Below are 23,651 nucleotides of genomic sequence, written 5' to 3'. Positions count from 1 at the left end.
ATTATTCCTATTCTACAATGAAGGAATAGGAATAAACTTAAGTTGTGGATAAACTTTATAAATGAGGTATTCTAATTGAGGTATTCTAAATTTTAAGAGATCTTATGATTTATACACAATTTTAAAAGAAAAAAATCTTCTGCTATAAAAAAATCATATTTTCTCAGTAAAGCAAAGATAAATTCAAGGACAAGGCTGTTTAAAATTGTAGGACATCTGTGAAGAGAATAATTTCAGAAAAGTGCAGTTCTTTTAAGTTCATAATATTCATAAGGTAACTTGGATTAAGTAATTAGTCTAGAGGTCACAGGGAACCTGCCTAAACAAAGAGATAAGAATAGCTTATATAAATGAGTGTATCAACTCAATGCACTATGAGGTTTTTATAATATTCATGATACTTGAAATTATTTTAGTATTTAAAATATCCCAGTCTTAATCATTTGTTTAAGAAAAGCTCTTAATCAAAGCCTCCAAAGTTTTGCCTAGACCTTATCCAAAAACTACATTCTGAATGGACTATTAAATTAATAAGGCTTCTTTCTGCTCAATTTATAATAATGATAATGACCATTATTCGCATTTTATTAACTATTCCTTACAATTCCAAATGACAACCCTCCTTCCTTGGATGACCACACAGAGGCAGAGCACCTACAATAATAAGCATGGCCACATGCTCTTTACAAATATGGTATTTGTCATCATTTAGAGAACTGGCAGGGCAGGTATTAATATTTCCATTTATGGATGAGGAAACAGAATCAAAAGTTAAAAGTTCATTTCCCACCAGTACATTACTGTAAATTAGTAAAACAAAGAACCAGGCTGAGCACCTGGGTGGCTCAGTCAGTTAAACAAAGGCAGATGCCTTTGGCACAGGTCATGATTCCAGGGTCTTGGGATTGAGTCTCACTCACATTGGGCTCCCCACTCAGAGGAGAGTCTGCTTCTCCCTCTGCTCCTTCCTCCCTGCTCATGAGTGCACAGTCTCTCTCTCTCTCTCTCTCAAATAAATAAATATTTTTTTAAAAAAACAAAGAATCAGGCTGTAAACTAGCTCCAAAGATTATATTCTTTCTAAATCATTAAATTAGCCTACTTAACCGCTGGAGGGGGGGGGGGAACCCACAGAAATCAGGGGCAAATGAGCAACACTTTCTGTTAACCCATCCAATGAAACATACTTTTCATGACAACAGAAGTTCTTTCACCCCAACTACATGTTTATTCTGAAGGCTGTCGATTCCCACATATTTGATATTGAGAGGGACTTAGTTTAAAATTAAGGGACGAAAAGTTTTGTGTGTTTTGTAAAATTGATCACACTTAGTTTTGCAGAGTCTCGAAGAGTGCAAACCCAGCAATTTACCTGGTTGTTGTTGGTTTTTAATAAAGGTGGTGGGGGTTCGTGATGTAGGGGCGAAGAAGCTGAACTGCTTTCACTGTCGCTACCGTCACTTAAGCTAACTCTGAAAAGAAACAGAAGTTACATGCATAGGTACAGATAGTTCTTGAATTATCTATGGAACTAGGCGCAGACAGAAAGGAATCCAAACACTAACCACTGAAAACTTGTTTCACCTCATGCAACTGCTAACACATCCCAGTGCTTACTCTGTATGGAACTGTGTTAAGTGTTTTACCTGCTATTTCTCATTTAATGACCTCTTATTTCAACAGATGAGGAAACAGACTTAGATTGGATCACTCACCTGTGGTCAAGAGGTAAAAGGAATGGTTCTGGGATTCAAACTCAGGCAATGTAACCCACGGCTGGTGCACAGCCACTTTATTTTACTGGCCTCATTTATTCTTTTATCTCCCTGCTCTAACTTCACCTACCTACTATCACAAAGCGTGTTACCCAAGCCAGCTGAAGGTCAGCAAAATTAGACCATTTTTAGGTTACTACCTCCTAGTTTTCGTTCCCCCTGCCTCTCTGCTACAGGTGAACATTCTACCAAAATGGCCAGAATACAGGCTGCGGGAGTAGAAGCAACTGTTGAGAATAAAAACAGCCCTGCATGGCTGCCAGCCCAGGGTGATGTCTGAAGATGGGCTGTGTGAAGCCCAACGTGCTGGACAGACCGACAACAATTATTTCTACTGTGTAATGACTTAAGGCTGTCCCTGGTTTTGACTTAATTGTTGCTGCTACAAGAATTCATTGGAAATATACTTCAGCAACATGAAGAGACAGTGTGTTTGGGATAACTGCTTTAGAGAAACAGAATACCTTTCAACAACCAAAGACAACATAAAAATATAACCCCTCCCCTTTTTTTCTTTTCTTTTCAGAACAAAATAGAATTTTCTTTTAGCCAGGGTAGGAGATATTCCTTTATTCTACTCCACTGAATGTATACCCCTCTTCTGAAATGTCCTTCAGTGTTTGCTCTCTCTCTTTAGCTACGCAGTCACCTAATAAAATATTCTTTTCAGAAACAGAAAATGCTTTAGAAATCAGGATAGTTTTTGTTTTGTTTTTTTTTTTTCTCTGAATAGGCAATCACATTCCAGCTCTATAATATATTCAGATAGACAAGATACAAGATAGGAAATGAAAAGGATACACTGGGACATCCTTTTAGCAAAAACTGATGGAACTTGTTTTTCTTAACTAAATTACATTAATGAAGTGTTCTGATGAAGCGCTGCTTTAAAATGCTTCTTGACTGAAGTGGAAGGTTGAGTATTTAAACTGATTAAACAGTTGAGACTTCACAAGTGCAAGGAAGACCAAATGTTACACTGGCGCTGCTGTGCTAACAGCACATGTCAGGCAGGGGGAAAGAAGTGAATCTCCGACATCGTGTGTATCACATCAGATAACTCACAAGTCTATGGGATCTGACCTGCACTGACTCAGGGGATGGGGCAGCGAGTGGGTGGGCAATAGCCAATCATGGAATATCTAGATTTTGGAAATAACTCTAACTGTAAATTGGCTAAATGCATTTTTCATCAGGTAAGTTTGAGAGCCCACCAGCAGTGAGGATTTTGGTTGTTATAAATATGTTCATTGCCATGTTCTGGTCCATTTTTAGATCCTTCTGCGCTACCAGTTAGTTTCCTTCTTGTCAGATTAAAGAGTTCTAAGGGGAAATGTTATAACACCAAAGCTATAAGGCTCCTTATTTTCTCCTATTCAAGGAAAAAATAGAGATAGGTGAGTTTGGGAGACAAGGTGGAGAAAGAGGTATTGGGTGTGACTACTGAGTATAGCCACATGGAAGAATCAGTGAGGGATGTGATGGGGCATGTGTACTCAGAGGAGCCCTTCTCAAAGGACACCAAGGAATTACTGATTAGAAACCATACGATCTGTCCAGTAGGGATTAAGATAGTATCCTTCTAAGGAATTTTAGGGCCTTCCACACAGTAATGGATAAAGGGAAAAGATTTAATGTGAGGTATTATAAATGTAATTGGATTTTAAGTTCAAGTAGATTCATATTTTTTCTACTCAAACCCATTAAAGTAAGCATGCCTATTTGTTTTCCTCATGATAAAGAAATAAAACCCTCAAGGCAATTTCAAGTTGACTATTAATTATAAGTGACATGAATTACCATCTTATAATGTGGAATTATGCCTCACAGCATTAAAGCTACTTAAGGAACCTAATTGTCAGCACACTTAAAAGGAATTTATTTGCTGGAAAACACACAGGTGATCCTAGTTTTAATTAGGTCACACACATAATTCACTGAAGCCAATTATGTAATTCTAACTACAAACAGCAAACATGTCTCCTCAAATTCTGAGGCGATAGCCATGGATTGACACAAACTCTTAAAAAATGAAAACAGAGTTCATTTCAGCAGCCAGTCCTCCCACGTTGGCAGAGCCTTTCAAGAACAAGGACTACTAACAGGATGTTTTCCCTATAGAATTTTTAGAAGCAAAACCTTTGCTTTCTGAAAAAAGGGACACACAGTTCTCTGCAGAGGTGGAGATAAACATGCCAAGGTGACCCAACTCAAATGACTGTGACCATTTCCCACCACTGTTTCTGGTGTTGCATACTTCGGCCATGGTTCTACCAGTAAGTCTGGCGAAAAGGCAGGATTTCATCCCAGGGAGCTGTGTTCCCACCAAGGCACTCACCTGCGGCTTCGGCTGCCTCCTCTATTTACAGGTCTCTCCATTTCGGAGTCATTGTCATTATCCTCTGCCTCATCTGATTCCTCCTCATTGTCATCGGAATGCAGATCTTTCATTATAGACCGTAAAGGACCTGAGGAATGATAGTGAACCACAAATCAAACTATTTCATACACACTTAGTCATAGCAGACATAGGGGACGGCTCACCGGCACTGAACACTGGCCAAAAAACCAACAACAAAACCCCATCATTACATATATTTATGCAAGTGATAAAATAAATTTGGTAGTTTCTAAAATATAACATCTAACTGAAACATTGTTTTCACAACAGATGCCCCAGGATGTTTATTGGAAAATCTCTCTTTCCTAGGAATGTTTTTCTATGTATTTTTTCTTCCCTAAGAAAAATTACATCTAAAGAGGAACAGAAAGATCTATTAGTAAATTGAATGTTTTGTTAGGTTAATCCATGTATTGAAAAGTTGAGGCAAATAAATCACCATGGTTGTAACTTGTTCTTGGCAATGCAGCCTTTGTGTGGTAGTTTTTGATCTATTAAGGTTTAGCTGTTCCTTTTATTTCAAGGTCAATTTCAGGTCAAGCAAGCATTTCAGTCAAGTTCAGATTATAAAGTATTTCAATTCCATGGTGTAATGTACTATCTCTGATCTTCATATTGATCCTGGACACAAGATCTTGTTCAAGCAACAATTTTATGCAACCAATTTTTATTTTACTTTTTAAGAAATTCCTGGCAAAATACCAGCATATATTTACATAAATAAAACCCTGTAATAAATCAGGTGCCCAGAAAATTCAAGAAGGTATCCAGTATTAGATGGGAGAGAAAAAAAATCAAGTCATAACTAGTTTTATTCTAGAATAGGACATAACTGGAAAACAAAAAGAATCCAAAAATTCAGTGTGGCTGTGGCTTATTTTCACTTGAGTGCTCTACACATGATGAAAACAAGATCACTCTTTTTAATGTTAAAGAAGAGATTGTGCAGGCAATCAAGAAAGTGAGAGAGGAGGCATTTTTATTCTGGATTAGGCAATTCCTAAAGTCTAATCTAGGACATGAATATCCGAGCTACCTCTAATTTGGTTCTAAAATAAGTATTGATTCTCTGCAATCTCACACTCCACAAATTTCTGCTTTTGTAGTGGGCTTATATCTTTGGATGTCAGTATAACAAAAAATTTGAATAGCCAAAATGATTAGTGTCTTTTATTTTTTCCTGGAAGCTTAGCCTTAGCCCAAATACATACAACAATTTAATCCTTTTCAAAACATACAAAGCCATCAGAAATTGAGTATGATCGATGAATGAGGTAATATGCAAAATGATGTTCAAAAACAAATTATTCCTTCATATTATCTCACTTTTCATATTAAAAAAAAAAAGGGAGGGAGCTCTTATTTGAAAATTTCCACACACCAAAAGTATAAAATACATACTTAATGTTCTGGTTTAAATTTATTAGGTTTCTTTATATTTAAATTTCTTTAAGTTCAAGTAGAGGGAAAATATATTGTAAAGACAGCAAACTATCACTTACCAAAGAAAACAGGTCTATTAATCTGTAGGAAAAAATAAATAAAATGAAAAACATCCAGGAGGGAGAGTAAAAATCTATTTCTCTGTCAGAGCCTCTCAACTCCAGCTTTTGCTATTGTATTTCCTTAGGGAGCTCCCTGGAATAGGCTGTGTCTATAATCCTTTTGTAAAATGGGACTCTGATGGCAGGGACTGGAAAAAGGGGAATTTCTAGAGGCTGGTCTCATACATCAGAACAATACCCAAGTGCATTCCTCGGGGAAATAAATACAACTGCATAAAAGCCAAGTTATCATTCAAATAATAAAACAGTAGAAAATAGGCCATAAATCAGCTCATTAAGACGTTTTATGAGAAAAATGTCTCATAGTTTGCCTGGGAGATATTGATACCTTGTTGCCTGGTCTGGGACGGTGTGAAGCTGGAGCTGGAGCTGGAGCTGGAGCTGGCAGGACTAGGTTGTTCAGACTTTAAAGAAGAAAAGAAAGCCATCGTCAATAAATTTATAGGATGCTCCACATCTAAAATTAACATTATTGCTCAAAAATATTTTGCTGTGCAAAAATAGTCCGACACCGTGCAAGAAAAATGATTACACATTGTATTATGCCAAAACCAACGACACAGGAGAATCATGGTGTCCTTTTTGTTTTGTCTACCATGTTTTTACCAGACGTGGGAACAAGTATATAAACTCAAGGATGATGAGACAAACACCTGGGCATTACATGAGGGAAGAACCTGGCTTTGATTTTACTCCCGTGTTTACTGCTATCTAAATCTCTAAAAGATTACCTTGATTACCCTTTCTGCAATGTTTGATTGACTCAACTGGTTAGAACATAGTGGTAATGAGGCCAAGGTCATTAGTTCAATCACATTATGAGCCAGTTAATTTCACTCTGGTCCAAGGCCATGACCCAACCCTAACCTCATTCATCCATAGTTCACAAATGGAGATAATGTTCATAAGGAGATCTGGCCAAGTCCCACAATTGAGTCAGTGTGAAATGTTGCCAATACTTACACACACACACACACACACACACACACACACACACACACACAACCCCCACCCTCTAATTCCAGCCTGTGGATGCAGGGAAAAAGCATCATACACATGCCCCACTCTCTCACCCTGAATTCTCCTCATCCTCTAATACCCAGGACAAATACCACATCCTCCCTGACCTGTCCAACTCACAGTTGTCTTCCTGCTCTGAACCCACTGAAAACGTGTGTCTCATCATCTGTTTGCTCATCTGATATGCTATAGTGTTATGCTACCTCTGATGTGTCTCCTCTCCAGGAGACTGCAGGGACTTGCAAAGAAAAGGGTGTGAGGATCTCTCTTGTGTTGGTTATCCCCTCATACTCACCTTAACACACTGCATACAGCATGCACTCCCTGTGACTGAAGGCAGAGCATTAGGTGCTTTGTTCTACCATCTGCCAGTTTTTATGAGACTTTACAGTGCGTCAAAGTGGGAAGAACAAATACCTGGACAGAACTGTGCAAAGAAACTGATCAGACCATCAACACATTTGAATTTTATATACTTAGGTCCAATTTAAAATAACTCAATAATGTTGGTAAATTTGGGTGGACTATTTTTATCCCATTTCTCATGTGCTCAAAGTCTCAACTATCTATTCATGTTATTTGAGTATCAGATAAGGTCTTTTCCCGTACAGACATCTCTTTCTTCTTTTGACTTCACTCATTAGGTGACGGAGGTATCAGGGCCATGTGGAAGACAAAAGAGCTCCAGCAGAAGCCACTAAACGAGGAGGGAGAGCCTCAGCTCAGTGGATAATGCAGTTTTCTCACCATTGATTTTTACTCATCCCCCTCCCCGGCCCTAAATGGCAACCCCCTTCTCTCTAAGCAACACTAAGACCCAGACTTGGACACAAGGAAGCACTTTCAGGCATTCCTGATGCACACTTCACATCCTCAGGCTGGATGGGAAAACAGGTGTCAGCAATCTACCACTCATTCCGCAGGAAAGGAGCCAGACAGGATCTCTAATGAGCAGCAGGCGGCCTCCAACCCTTCACTACTGCAAGATTTGCTTGAGATTTGCAGTTCAATGTCCAACATGTTGCTGTCTGTGGCCCACCAAGAGGAGCTGGTTTACAAGCACACATGCCTGTGTGAGGGACTCTTCATTTCCGTTGAGTGGCTCTTCCACTGTTGAGCCACAAAGGTGAGCTACGCACTGCAAGGGCATTCAGTTAGCAGTTATGTGCAATGCCCAGCTGCAAAACATTTCTCCCGGGGGCCGTGGAGTACTCCTTTTCCTTTCCAAGTTGTTCTTTTCAGCCATGAAAAGTGTCTGCAAACGGTATTATTTTGATAGCTCTGGAAACCATTTGGGAGCCAAAAAAGAGGTTTCCTTACAGTGAGTGGAAAGAGCTCTAATTCCCCCTCCTGATGGACCAGTCATGTTGCACTGGACTTAAAGGAGCCGTTTGCCAGAGCTATTTGCTGAGAGTGACACTAATTAGGAAACCAAGAGGGGATGGTGGCCATCTCTAGAACCACCCCATGCTAAACTTGATCCATCGGTCTCAAGCATCATGCCAGTGCCAGACCCAAACCTGCAGGCAGCCTTCTTTTAGCTTCTTAACCACAAACAAGGTTAATAAATCAACAGTTACCAACCAACAGAAAATTAACGAAGAGTAGCGAACATAACACAACAGGAGAAAAAGGCTTTCATTCAATGTTTATCATTAATGCCATGCCTGACCCACAAAACATTTAAGGTTTTTAATAAACACATTAATTCACTGAAAATATTAAAATAGAAAGTTGAAAGCAAAAGAGGTGATTGGAGAAGGATAAAATGTTGAATGATGGGTAGCAAATTCAGTATCTTAGAAGCTTTTGGATGAGGATTTGTGGTTTTGGAGCTAAGGAGACTCCTTGGGATGATGAGATATGGAGTCTCACACTTTCATGGGCATTATAATTACCTGAAGGACTTGTTAAGACACAGACAACTGGGTCCCACTCCAGATTTCTGAGTCAATAATTCTGGGGTAGGGATGAGAACCTGGATTCCATAAAAAGTTTCCAGGTGATGCTGCTGCTGCTGTTCTGGGGACCAACCAGACTTTTAAGACACTGACCAAGGATGCAGAGATTCATAGCCACGGATATTCATCCGAACCACTTGGGGGGTTTCTATACATAAGGGAATTCTGATTAAATAGGTTTGGTGTGAAGGTCCAGGCATATTTACATTGTAAAAGCTCAAGCAAATATTAATGAAAATTCTAAGTACAACATCACTGATACTATGTTAATCATTTCTTCTAAATGCAAATGCATATTTTGGAAAGACTCTTAAATTTAAAGAAAAAAGCAACATGAGAAAAGCTAGAAACTTAGTGATGTATCCAGAAGCAGCATCCCTGCATACTCATCAAAGTATTTTGTGAGAAAACAACCTGAAAGAACACAGTTATGGCTCAATAAAAACATCTAAGCATATATAAAATCATGTCATTGTAGATGGACCTTCAACTTGACCTAGACAGACCTGGACAGAATTCAACTAAATGTTAACTGTTCAAAAACCCATTCTGCTGCTAGATGAAGCCGACACCATCTTACAGCTTATCAAATCCAACAAAACAGATTTGCTCACTTTAAGTCTGTATTTTATATGAAAATAAAATCAGATTTACTCTCCAAAAATGCAAATCAAGGATGATCTTATAACCTAGAAAAGATTGCTTTTTAAAAAATATTTACCATACACAGAACCGGATTAAGACCCTCAAGGAATGAAAAGATTATTGTATCCTCTTTCCCCCTTATGTATGTATGTGCTAAAACCTAAGTACAAGGAACTCCAATGAGGTCCTGATTTTTCCCATTACTAACTTGATATTGTTTCTGAAATATCAAATTTCTCACCACTAAGAAAACATTTTTGGCTTTTTCCTATTGATGCTGGAAGGCACATGTTTTTGCTGACTGAGTAATCAAACACTAGACATGAAGTTTCTTTAAATGATGGGTTCCACAGTGACAAAGGTCTAGGCATAAGAACCTCAAATTTGGGAGACAAACCATAAGACTCTCAACTCTAGAAAACAAACAAGGTCTGCTGGAGGGGAGGGGTGTGAGGGGAATGGGGTAACTGGGTGATGGACATTAAGGAGGGCACTTGATGTAATGAGCACTTGAGTGTTATATGCAATTGATGAATCAACTAAACTCTACCTCTGAAACTAATAATGCACAATATGTCAATTAATTGAATTTAAATTTTAAAATTCTATGACAATCATCATATCAAACATTCATTGAGTGTTAAATCTAGAAACCTCTCACCTTGCCTGCTCAAGCCTTTTCCCAATATCTAATAAAAACCTGACTAAAAACTCCTAGCCCACTATTCTTACAGTGGTAACCAACATTTGGTTGCTACTATTACTTACAAGAGACCACATACTCCTCTTTTGCCTAAAAGAAGATATATCTTTACTACCAAAACAATGGGCCTACCAAGATTTGCAATGGAATCTTCAGCATTAAATGGCTATGCAAAACCATTCTGTAATGGATTTTCTATGGAGGATTATTTTTGTCCAAGACAAGTAAGAAAAACCACATGTTTACAACTTGTACAAGTTAAGTGCTTCAAAAGAGAACACCTGTCAAGGCAGGTCACACAAGAGGGCCTGTAAAATCTGGCATTGTTTCTCACTGGGAGCAAGCTTATTCCTTAGGTAATCAGAAGAAAGAAGTTCCATCTTTTCTCACAGGCAACATATTTATGAACAGAATTTCAACCTGGGGCAGGATGGCTCAGTGATTGAATGTCAGCGTCTGGCTCAGAGCGTGATCCTGGGGTCCTGGGGTCCTGGGATCAAGTCCCGCATCAGGCTCCCCTCAGGGAGCCTGCTTCTCTCTCCATCTATGTCTCTGCCGCTTTCTCTCATGAATAAATAAAATCTTCAAAAAAATAATAATAAAAAAAAGAATTTCAACCTGATCTTTAAAACAATCAAAATAGAGGGAAAGGAAAAGAATAAACTTTTTTTCCCCCCGTTGGGTGGGGGGAAAGGGAGAGAATACAGTGCAAGTAGTTAAATTATTTTAGATACATTGCTACATTTTTTTTCCACAAAATTTCTACCTTGTTTTAGAAAGAGAAAACATATAGACTGCAATAACAATTCTTTTTTTTTTTTTGCACAAATATCCAGAAAGACTATGTCAAAGGTGAATACTAATCAAAGAAAACACAAATGTAATACACTATTTACATTTCTACTCAATGTTCATGACTGAACTACTGGTTTCTTTTCAGTTTTAGTGCTTCCTTCACCAAAAACTAATAATCATCTGACACTTTTTTTCCTTAGCATTATAGTATCATTTAAAAGACTGTCTCATACAGAACATGAGAGACTCCTAACTCTGGGAAATGAACTAGGGGTGGGGGAAGGGGAGGTGGCAAGGGGTAGAGGTGACTGGGTGACGGGCACTGAGGGGGGCACTTGATGGGATGGGCACTGGGTGTTATTCTATATGTTGGCAAATTAAACACCAATAAAAAATAAATTTACAAGAAAAAAAATAGAAAAATAAAAGACTGTCTCATTTATGATGGACATGGACTGAACTTAGGGTGGCAGTCATTTCACAATGCACACATGTATCGAATCATGCTACACACTTTATGCTAATACCATGATATACTTCAACTATAGCTTGATAAAACTGAACAAAAAACTACCTCATTTAGCCTCTCTTCTATAAGAAACTGAAGAAAATCCAATTCAACTTTTCAATAAACATTTAATACATTTTTTAAGAAAAATTACATCCATTTTAAACAAGTGTGGAAAATGCTCATCCCATGAATGCATTCTCTTACCAATTCCCATTAACAGCTAAGATAGCTGTTTCATTAAAATGTAAGTTCACAGGTAAGCAAAGAACTAAGTATTGAAAAGTTGTGAAATAACACTTATATTAAGTTAATCTAACAAGAATGAAGCAAGAGTGAATTGCTAAAAGGCTAGAAATGAGAACTTTTATTCTCATTTAGCTTTGCACTAATAACTGCTTCAAAATAAACATGCTAAAAGAACATAACTTCATTTTTTAAAAAATATTTTGTTTATTTATCTGACAGAACGAGAGAGAGAGAGAGGGAGAGAGACTGAGCCAGGGGGAGAGGCAGAGGGAGGAGCGGAGTAGGGAGCCAGACACAGGGCTTGATCAGAAAGAAACCCCATGATCATGACCTCAGCTGAAAGGCAGATGCATAATTGACTGAGCCATCCAGGTCTCCAAGAATGAAACTTTATTATATGGAAAGATATATGAAAATCCAATTGGAAAACATCAGTCAATAGCTCTAACTTAATATATCTTTGTGTAGCCTTATCATATTATTTCAATTGTTCTACCATGAGAAAGGCAAGTGCTACGGACTGAATATGTCCCGCCAAAATTCATATATTAAAGTCCTAAACCCCCAAGTGATGGTACTTGGAGATGAGGCTTTTGGGAGACGATTAGGTTTAGATGTGGTCTTGAGGATGGCGCTTTCATAATGGGATTAGTGTCCATATTTAGAAGAGACACCAGAGAGCTTGCTCCCTGCTTCACTCCCTCCCCAGTATGTGAAGACAGTGACAAGACAGCCAGATCCAAGTCAAGAAAAGAACCCTCATAGGGGAACCAAATCAGGCAGAGCCTTGATCTTTGCTTCCCAGCCTCCAGAATGGTAGGAAATAAATCCCTGTTGTTTAAGCCTCCCTACTCTCTAGTATTTTGTTATGGTAGCCCAAGCTAAGACAAAAGGACATATTTTTAATCTCCATTTTATTGATGATGAAACTAAAAGCACAATTAAGATTAAGTGGCAATTAGGTAGTATTTAGGTAAATTAGCACCAAGTTTTTGGATTTCTAATCCAGTTCTCTTTCTACACCTATTAACCTCGAACAAATGGAATTAATTTAAAGCAGTATTCTGAACACACTAACATCCTTTCACAACACCAGTCAGTGAACAGAGTTTTCTATGTCACTGTGAAAGCTGCACTGAATATCCCTCTGTCCATAAGGAACATCTTGCATTTGGCTCCCAAAGCAAACCGGTGATAAAACACTTCATCCCTAGATCTGAATGTGTCTGTGTCAATTGCTTCTAACATTTGTCCAATCAATACTACAACAGATCCTGGCTACTCATCTCACTAGTTTGACAAGTTTTGTTTTAAAAAGCAAGGAGTTTTCTCCTAGAATGGCCCTGATCCTCTTGACATTGGTACTGTTCAAGAAGACTGACATCAGGCAATACACTGCAATCATTTCTTTTTATTTGCCTTTTAAAGTGATCTAGTCTTGTTATTTAACTCATCTTACAATCTATACATAACTTCCAAGTGAAAAAAATATATTTAGCATTAAATAATCTGCCAACAGGTCTTTCTTTGAAAACAAGGTGAAATTGGAGAAAGGACCCTGGAATAGGAAGCTATAACTTGCTGGACAATTAAGTTATTGTTGGACAGTTACTCAAGTCTATGACCACAGGGAAGACTCCCCATCTCTTTGGCAAACCCTCTCCATTTGTAGGTGTTATGACAAGTTAAATGAACTTGATGTTAAATTATAAGTATATCTAGCCTGCTGAGCCCTTATATTAACAAAAGCTATCGTCATGCCCATGATTTGCTGGTAAGAGAGCAAGATCTTAAGAATTCTCTCCACTGTTAGCAAACCAGGAAAGGTCCTTTTTTTTTTTTTTGTTACATTCAATTTACAGACAAAATCATCCTGGATGCCAAGATAATTGGCTTTACATTGTGGTGTCTCTGCTTTTAGCAACTGCATTTGCTTCCTTCCTTATTATTGTCATCTTTGCTGTTATTATTAAACACTGTCATCATTTGTGCCCATCACCCCCTGTCTGAGAACACAGAATCCCATTAGGAAACGAAATGGCCTTGGGGAACAAGGGTCTATAAATCTTCCCATGAGACCCTTTTCCACACTTAGGGATGGCTATAATTTTCTTTTAGCTTCCTCTCTTTTAAACACAAGAGCCCCAAGTCTTTTATCTCTCATCACCAGTTGTACTTCGAAGGCTGCTACTGACTATTGTGGCCAGAACATATGATCTTTAAAAAAAAAAAAAAAATCCAGTTGTTGCAAGATGCTATATATGCCAGATGTGTTCCAAAAATCACTCACTTGTTAAGAGCTGTAGGAATGAGAAATCGGTCTGGAAACAGACCATTTACAGTTGCACCACCTCTAAGCATGTTGCTATTCCTTGAGCAAAGACCATGTACATAGAAGTTGTGTTTCACAACTGGCCATAAACTACACCACTGAGTTGTAATACCAGAGATGTATCTTTTAACTGGTCTTCCCCCCTCCCCCTTTTGTGTACTTTGAGAATTAGTGTAGAGAAAGAAAAAAATTACAAGTGAGAGGGCTTAGAGCTGTTATGCCTCACAAAAGAGAAAGGAAAAAAAAAAAAAAAACAAGTTTCCTCATAGAAGTGCCCCATAAATAACAATTATTGAAGTTGACCAATGAACATCAAAACACCATTGCTCATCAATTAACAATAAGATTCTGAAACTGTTGTCAGAACTATTCAGTTACTTGTGAAATAACCCACTTGTGCAGAGCATAAAATGCTCAAAATAATGTAAAAGTATTATATTCTCTCTCCCCATAAAGGCAGTGTTGAACAAAGTCCTAAAAGTATGCTGCCCGTGGTTATAGCTCTCAGCTTTGGATTATAAAATTTAAAATATTAAAGTAAATTAAGTTGAATGAATTCAGGGTATCATAAAGAGCAATTAATTGAAATGAAGTAAAACACAGATGCACTTGAAGAGATCATTTGACAAGACATTTAATTGCATTTTCTCATTAACTTTAGACACTTTTTAAAAAATGGCTTACTTTAAAACGGCCAAAGAGCATTTGATTGACACCTATAGAATCTTTATAGACTTACACAAATGTCAAGAAATTTTATTAATTTTAATCTTTGCACATCTTAGAGAATTTTCCCCCATTAAATCTGAAGCATAGATTTACGATCATAGCAGTGGCATCAAGACTTTGTTTTATTTGCCAAGACCTTTAATTTCATCATATTTTGACTTCCAAAATACCCATAGTCCACTGAGAAAAAAAGTATTGATTTAAAACTATCCAATCATCGCCAGGTCAAAACGCAACACTTCTCTTTAGCAGTCTATTATTTATCACAAAGGCTATTGATAGTTGCAAAGAATAAGTCTTTATAAGCCTTGTATCTTCCTAATTGAAGTAGCAGTGCCAAAAAATAAAAAATAAAATAAATAAAGTAACAGTGCATTTTTCAGGTAACATACTGAATCCTTTTCTTCTAGATCAAAGCACTCCAAAGCTCCTTGGGTATGGGTATGCACAGACATGGGCACATAGACATATCATAGGGGTAAAATAATAGAACCTTTATTTGAATAATACTTATTTTCTTTTAGTTTTTCAAGTATTTGCATGTACTTCTTGTACATAGTACATTAGCACAGCTATTACTACAATTTAGAAATATACATACATTAGGGATACATGTTTACTGAAAGAGATGAGCTTTAACATCAACTGATAATTATTAGTTTGAATTCTGTAATTTGCCTGCTCAAATCTTAATTATATCACATAGATTTCAAATTTTGGAGTGCTAGGTGCTAAATATACAAGGCCAGTATCCTACCAAATTATTTAGGGACCACCTAGATTTTTGAATTTTATATCTCATGCTCAAAATGGGCTTAGATCTTAAATTTTAACTATTAAGTTAAATAGAAATACTCTAACAAAGCTTCTAATTAAATAAGATGTAACACAGATTTATTTAAAAGATTTAAAAATGCACAAAGATCATCTTAAAAACCCAAAACAAAATGCTTAACATGACTCCCTCACCCCTGAATTTTGAAATTATCTTTAAAGTGGGTCTGATAATTTTATAGTGTTTGTTGAAAATTACACCTTAAGGAAAACTAAAAATTTTATAAACAGCCTCACATCTAAATCTGCTATACTTATATCCACTTTTATTTAAAGTGTTAAGTGCTAATACAAAGTTGATACAAATAAAACTATTTTTAAGAATCCCCCTCTATCTTAATGAAAATGAACTGAAACAGCAAAACACACTCAAGATACTGCACATGTGAAAACATGAGGAGGTGGATTTTTTTTGTTGTTTTCTTTTCAATGTACTCCCTTAAAAAAATGTGGGATTTAGAATCAACACATCACCTATTAGTAATATTAAATTCTTCTCAAGAACAGGAGGAAAGCTACTGCTTCTAAGGCTCTAAAGGAACCTACATTTCCATGCACACATATAAGGCCAACAGTTGCTTTTCTTCATAAATCAATCTATTGTTGCACTTCATAATGAGAAGGCAGATTTACTGCCTTTTACCGCCTTTTCTCACCATCAGAAAGATGCCTATTTGGGTAATAGGACGTTTCTCTTCTTCAAGGGTGTTTGGGATTAGGGAGGCAGGGGCAAGAACCTTTAACATCTGCTCCCTTCAAGTGAATGACACCTCTAGTTCTCACAGCCGGGATGCTGAAAAGCAAATACCCATAAGTTGACAAAATTCCCTAACTTGAAGAAGCACACAGCACTTTAAGTACACTGAAGACACAGCTCTAAAACACACATCTGGGATTTGAAGGTTATACTGTAAAACTGTAAAACATATCATTTTGCTGGCTAACATTGTAATTCAAATGCCATAAAACCATCATCATAGAACAATAGGAGTTTCGAAGAAAGACCCTTGATTCCATCATCTTGAATTTTCTCTGACTCTGAAAACACCTCTGGAATACTGGCTGGTAAGACTTTAGTCATTTGTGATCTCAATATTGTACAGTAATAACAAAACAGTTTATAATATAGACTCACGTTCTTCTGGTTTTATTTACTTATTTTTCCTGTAGGGGAAAATATTTAAGAATTGTGAAGTTCAGACTTTAATTTAAAACAAGAGAAAAGCACTTGACAGCATCTAATTCCTAACCATCTGCCTTTAAAATACACACACACACTCTCACTCTCTCTCTCTGTCTCTCTCTCTCTCACCCACTCACTCTAGTTAGGCTAAACATTCTTAGCAAGTAAGTAGATCTTGATGGATCTAAACAGAAGTTTCAGTAATCATAGTTCTACTTTTGGAAATGCTGCTATCTTTAACAGGCATCATGATTCCTACTAGTGAATGCAATCAACCATAAATTAAAAGCAAAGAGACACCAGCCACTACAAATAAATAAAATGGGGCAGGTACTGGATTCAAGAAAATCTCTATTTTTGGAGAAAACTAAATACTTCTTGTGTCCAAGAATACGGAGTATTGCCTAGTGAGCTAGCACTTCTTGTTACTTTGGGCTATCTTTTGTCACTTAAGCAATGCTTTCTGACAGTTTTACAGGCTGTTATCCCAAGGACTTCAGTATTTATGGCCTTTATTCACTTGGGCTTTCTGCTCTTATCCACTGGTTACTAATCACTAAATAGATTTTTTTTTTTTAATGGGACTGAAATTAGCTCAAAGGATGTCCTTCCACAATGGCAGCTCAGGACAACACCGGCAAAGGTCTACTTCCTTGCTCTCCACAATTTTCCCTTCCCTACAGACAAGTTAATGAGGATTCAAATCCACACTGTTCAATTAGAGCCACAGCACACATGATTTACAGCATTCTCAGAGGATGGTTTGGAACTGTTTCTGAATTGATCCTCAGAAACTCATTCAATTTCAATATCTCAAGAATGATTTAAAGACCTAAACTTGTTTTTTAAATCTTCATGAAATGAGAGCATTCCCTACTCACACAGTCACTATTCACAAAAAGTTCAATTCTACAACCTTAACCATATCCGTGCATGCATGCATGCTTCAAGTATCTACATTATATTTTAAAACTTCGGCACATTTAGTTTATAATATGGCATTCAAATTTCTTCCTATATAGTAAAGTCTACTTATTATTTTTCTATCCACTAAACTTAAAAGACCAAGTGCTGAAAAGCAAGTAGAAAACACTGACTTGTCTTTCCACTTAATTGCATTTGACTTAAACATCTCCTAAGAGATCATTTTTTATCTTATAACAATGTGAAATGTATAATAGATCACATCCTCTTTACCAGCTGGCTGCTAGAAACCTGAAAGTCAAATTGGTCTGGAAAGTGGTATCTTCTTATAGACTAAATATTTGAAAGAAAATTAGAAATATTAGTATTATTCTCATCAACTTCCTGATGAACTGAGCAAATTGCACAATTCCCTGAGAGTGAGCTGAGCAATGGGGGAAGAAATGGGGTGGGGTGGGGGGCAGAGAAGGGAGTAACTAGCTGTAAGCAACACTAAAGCTCTACTTACTGCTCTAGAATAGAATTTACTAAATATGACTCTTCCTGGAATGAAAGGGATTTATTATGATCAGCTTCTGTTTTCTCTGAAATTATGCTGGAATGAAAACATTCAGAAAGGAAATGCTATTCAAAAAAAGTTTCCTAAGCCTTTAGATATTTCCATGCCTGGGTAAAAACAGTATGTTCTACCCCATTAGGAAGAATAATTTTAATTTATTAGATTAGTATTTACATGAAATTACTTTGCCCACTTACATATAACATTAACTATTTGGACATCTAGAGACCCATATGGTAAATCCTCCTGGAATATAGTTCCAAGAAAATTTATTTCTGCCAATGAATGTGCATGCATTATGATATTCCACATATAAAACCACATAACTCTCATATTTCTCTAGGAAAAAAATGGCAGACTTTACTGCCCACGAATAAAATTTGCCTAACTCTGAATAAACTCTTCGTTCTTTAAATTTTGTTACTACTTACCTTAGTTTACATTTGTCACATATATTAATCTGTAAGGCAACTTCCAATCAGGCATACAGTATAACTATTAAATAATTTTAAAATTAAAATTAAAATTAAAAACATCTATTTGTGTAAGAATTTACATAGCAGTAATTTTTTAAAAAATAGGACAGTCTGTCTAGAATTATCAAAAAGATATGAAAGAAACATTTTAATGTGTAACTAAGTGATAACTAATTTTTATCCAATACCCTAGTGGTTAGATGACAAGGGGTGTTATTTTTTTAATAAGTTAAATTTTACACTGTTTGCTCTTATATCTAAAAATGTGTTAATGGAGAAAGAAAAACATTTGGATATATGGCTCTTCAAAATATAAGCTATATAATTATGAAAAAAATGAAAGACCAGTATTCTTTTCTGAATGAAAAGACTCATTTCAGATTAGTAAAACCCTTACAAGCCTAATCCTTAGCTTCTCTATGAAAATAAAAGGAAGTCTATCATATTACAAGAGGAGCAGAAGAAACTTTAATACGTAACTTCTAACTTTTTTAATAAGTATTTTAATAATTCCTGGGTAGATAAAATATATATAAATGCTTTGAAGTCAAGGAAAAAGGGTATCTTTTTTTTTCTATCTTAAATCACTCTGAGGGAAAAAATGCACATGAGGGTTCTATTATATGATGACGTATGAGAAAATCATACCTATTTTATAAACCTAATTTTTAAATTAGATTAATGCATGCTATATGCAAATTAGTGATCTAAAATCAGTAAGGTTTTCCTGAATTATTCTATAAATAGAAACGCTCTGTGTCTTTTATTACTCTCATGCTTATCCCCCTCTTTCATTACCTTGTAGAACACCCTAGAAGCCGTCTTTCCTATAAAGTGACTGCTCACAGTAAATAAACTTTACATACAGCTGGCCTTTAAAAATCAGAAATACAGCTAGCAAAGAAATCATCCTCACCTCTTTTAAAAGAAAACAGAGTAGCCCTCAGGAAAACAGAAGTGCCCAAAAGTTCACGTGTGTCAGCAAGGAGTTGAGAGCTGTTAAAGAATGATCCTCTTGAAAAGAAAGAAGTCTCCTTAGGCACCCACATGTATATTTAGATTAGAATGGCGGTTTAAATGACAGCAAACACATGGTCATGACTTCCCAATTGCTCATTCATCCAACGCGCACACACAGGCTAATCAGAAGCAAACATCCACTATCCACTCCACACTGTTTTAGAAACTAGCTTCTTCCATCTGATACTACCCTATGTGTGGTAAACATACAGTCTGCTAAAGAGATCAGATGTCAAATACTTAACTATCTGTATTAGTATACTCAGATCTTTTTTTTTTTAAATTTTTTATTTATTTATGATAGTCACAGAGAGAGAGAGAGAGGCAGAGACATAGGCAGAGGGAGAAGCAGGCTCCATGCACCGGGAGCCTGATGTGGGATTCGATCCTGGGTCTCCAGGATCGTGCCCTGGGCCAAAGGCAGGCGCCAAACCGCTGCGCCACCCAGGGATCCCAATATACTCAGATCTTGAATCTCATTGCTTGAGTATTCTAGAACATTTCTCTAAAATAACTCTGACTTACCAACTTAAGTCAGTCGAGAATACTCCCTGCTCCATAACCTGCAGTTTTATGGAGCACATACTAAAGGAATGACCATTTGAAGGTTCAAAATCTGTTTGTCTCACAAGTATTTTAACTGTTAAGACTTGCTCATCTTATCAGTAATACACTCCTATTCCATAAACAGGGAAAGTCATTGCAAAAAATTACATTTTCCTGCACAAATAAGGGTGGTAAGGTTAAAAGGTGGAAATACAGAACATGAACTTTAAGCTCCTATTCACTACTCAGGCTCCAATAACATTTTCCAGTAAAATAAGAAAAAAGAGGAACACAGAGGGCATTATTTGGACATGGCTATGAGCTATACTTTTGACACTGCTGCGTCATATAAGTTTGTATGTACATATGTGTATATATACACACCTACTGAGATTCATATATAGTAAGATGTGTTAGTGAGATGCAGAAAGCCACATGCAGTTATTGGCTTTGTGATAAAAGGATAGGCTACATTTTTTATAGCCTATAAAAATGGCATCAGGCTCCATGCTCAGTGGGGAACTGCTTGAGATTCTCTCTCCCTCTGCTCCTCCCCCTACTCACATATGCTCCTCCCTCCTAAAAATAAATAAATCTTTTTTAAATGGCCAACAATTTTGAAATAATTATGTCTTAGTTTTGACATGAATTTTGCACTTAAATCTGAAAGTCAAATACTCTGAAAACTCAAGGGTTATACAGTGCAGGTGAAAAAAATAGAATAATAAAATGATTTGGAGTCAGGTTCTAGAAACATTAGTCCTGGTGTGAATCCTGATTCCACCAGTTTCTAGCCATGTGACCTTAGGCAAGTAACATTATCTTTCCAGGTCTCAATTTCTTCATCTCTAAAAAGAGGGAATGAAGTTAATAATGTAACAAATTCGCATTGTTAGTATGAGAATGTAGATAATGCGAGTAAAGCATTGAGAATAGAGCATGGAATAAAGAGCCGCTGTTATCAATTTCAACAACGGTAAAAGTATAATACTTGAGAAAAGTCAGGTATAAGTCTATTTGGTTTGCTTACCCTCTCCCCCGTAACATTATTCCCAGAAATATATTTGACACTTTAAGAAATAAGGCATCCTCCTTTAGACAGATCCCCCCCCCCAAAATTTTGTCCCTTTAAATTTCTCTTGGAGTTAGGGAACTGATAAAATGCCTATTTCAAGGCTTAATATAAAAGACATTACAGAAAGGACCTTTATACAAACAGAATAAGCAAAGATGAAAATTAAAAGCTGATAGTTAATCTAAGCATAAATCATTACAGGCAAGAATTGTCTGGTCAAGTAATAATTAAGAATTCACAGAAAAAAAGTAAAACTCATTTAGGGTATCCCAATTATTGAGACTCATAAGCTTTTCCTCCCACAAAAACATGGACCTCAAGAGTCTCAAGAAAAATATCTTTTTAAAGAAAATACTAATACCATGATATTGTTCCTGGTATTTCATCTCAATTTTACAGATAAACACATTTCTGTCATGTTAACTTGTCTTAGTAAAAAGACAAAAACAGGTGGACGCTGATGGCTTAGTGGCAGAGATATTTGTCCTGTGGTTTTTGCTACCTTATAAAAGTATTAGAAATTCAGAAGTGGGTAAAATCTCAAACTTAATTGGAATTTCTTTATGTTGTCTGACAAATCAAGATTGTAAGTAGCCTTATTATAGAACATCTGTTCGTATGGTATCATCAATGTCAAGTTATTTCCCTTTCTTTGTTCGAAAATCACAATTACTATCTGCAGTTCCAGCACTCATCGTAAGACATTTTGTTATATACTCAAGTAAGCAAATTTGATATACTTGAGAAATAAGATTACTTTCAATGTTAATGCTACCCCAAAACTTGTTTTTAATGTTTATCTGTACCTATCATTAAAATTTAATATAACCTAACACAATTATCATCAATAGGATGCAGGTGTTGGGTAATTATATTAGTATCAACACTACAGGCAAATTAAGATTTCTTCCCATGTGATGGAGTTCTGATAAATATCAATTCGTTGGTTTACTGAATCCTGAAGATCAAAAGGCACTGCATATGGCACTAATAAATCAAATAGAGCCATCAAATCTACAGTCTGTTTTCTTTGGCTAAAACTGCAGCTTTACTTACAGAGTCTTATCTACTCCTAAAAATTCTCTGCCAAACCAAATTTAGCTCACCAAGAGTACAGAAAATATAGCACTTCCCAGCTGCTCCCTCCTGGGGCTTTTGAAGTTCAGGGATACTATTGTATGGTGGTCTAGAATATCTGGTCTGTTCCTCTCACTTGCTTTTATAGATCTCATAATCAACTAAACAGTCATCCCAAAGTAACAAGTTACCTCTAGGTTTAGACTGGAAAGTTAGAAAATACTTTTATTTATTAATGAAACCTACCATTAATAAAGGTAGTAAATCAATATCTCTAAATTATTTAGCACTTACGTATCAAAAACAAAATCTCACAAAACTTTTTTCTCACTCTACTTAAATATCAATAAGAATTCCTGACATTGGGAATTGTACTCAGGTATTTATAGTCTAAATAATCACTTTCTGATAAACTGACCCTAAACTTTGTGTTATTTGAAAAAGAAGGGGTTAGGAACAGATAATATAAGCAGGAAGAAAGCCCAGAAAAAAATTCCATTCTTTTCCAGTTGGTTTCTCTACAGAGGATATTCTCATGGATAAACCATTCTGTTCCATGGTATTTAATCTTGAAGGAAATGTACAAATAAGTAATGGGACCATGCTGCGTTTTATTATTTTTTTATAAACCTATACTACACTCTAAAAATTTTTTTATAAACAAAAAAAAATATATCTTCTTAGCTTGAGATCATCTTAAAGCACTGAGAAATACTCCCTTTCCGTGTCCAAAAGGAATTCAGAAAAGCTCAATAATTGGCCTTAATAAGCTGAAATCTCAGCTAAGAACTTTTGTTCAATGTCCAAAGTTTCTCAACTATTGACATTTTGGACTGGAAAATTCTTTATTGTGAGGAATATCCTGTGCATTGTAGGATGTTTATTGGCATCTCTGGCTTCTATTCACTAGATGCCAGTGGTGCACACACACACAAAAACGCACATGCACATGCCTAGGTCATGACAATTTAAAAAGTCTCCAAACGGTGCTAAATATGGGAGGGGGGGCAAGCAAAATCACCCCAGGTTGAGAACCACTACTCTAGGCTAGTATTTTCTTACAGTTACCTATATGGGTTTCATATAATCATGCACCACTATAGTCACAGCATTTCATTTTAATAAAGTTCTAATTCTGAGATCACCAGGAAATGACACTTTTGGTCTAACAAAAGTGGCCACTCTGCTTCTATGGTTTCTATGGTATTTCAATGATCTCTCTCTGGTATTGACACAAAGATACATTTTGGAGGAAACTAGAATCTCTGCCTTCT

General features: G+C 36.4%; 1 protein-coding gene across 2 annotated transcripts in view; it reads right to left on the bottom strand.

Annotated features, from left to right (window-relative positions):
• MLLT3 (MLLT3 super elongation complex subunit) overlaps positions 1–23,651 on the bottom strand; it is a 277,428-nt gene that overhangs the window by 15,206 nt on the left and 238,571 nt on the right. For both annotated transcript variants that reach the window (XM_041762597.1, XM_041762598.1), the window contains 3 exons: positions 6,070–6,145; positions 4,114–4,243; positions 1,373–1,472 (listed from right to left, as the gene is read on the bottom strand). In XM_041762597.1, coding sequence (XP_041618531.1) covers positions 1,373–1,472; positions 4,114–4,243; positions 6,070–6,145 — 306 coding nt within the window. The remainder of the gene's footprint in view (positions 1–1,372; positions 1,473–4,113; positions 4,244–6,069; positions 6,146–23,651) is intronic.

Source organism: Vulpes lagopus, chromosome 7, assembly GCF_018345385.1.
Source record: "Vulpes lagopus strain Blue_001 chromosome 7, ASM1834538v1, whole genome shotgun sequence".
NCBI lineage: Eukaryota > Metazoa > Chordata > Mammalia > Carnivora > Canidae > Vulpes > Vulpes lagopus.
This window is presented reverse-complemented; position numbering and strand designations above follow the sequence as displayed.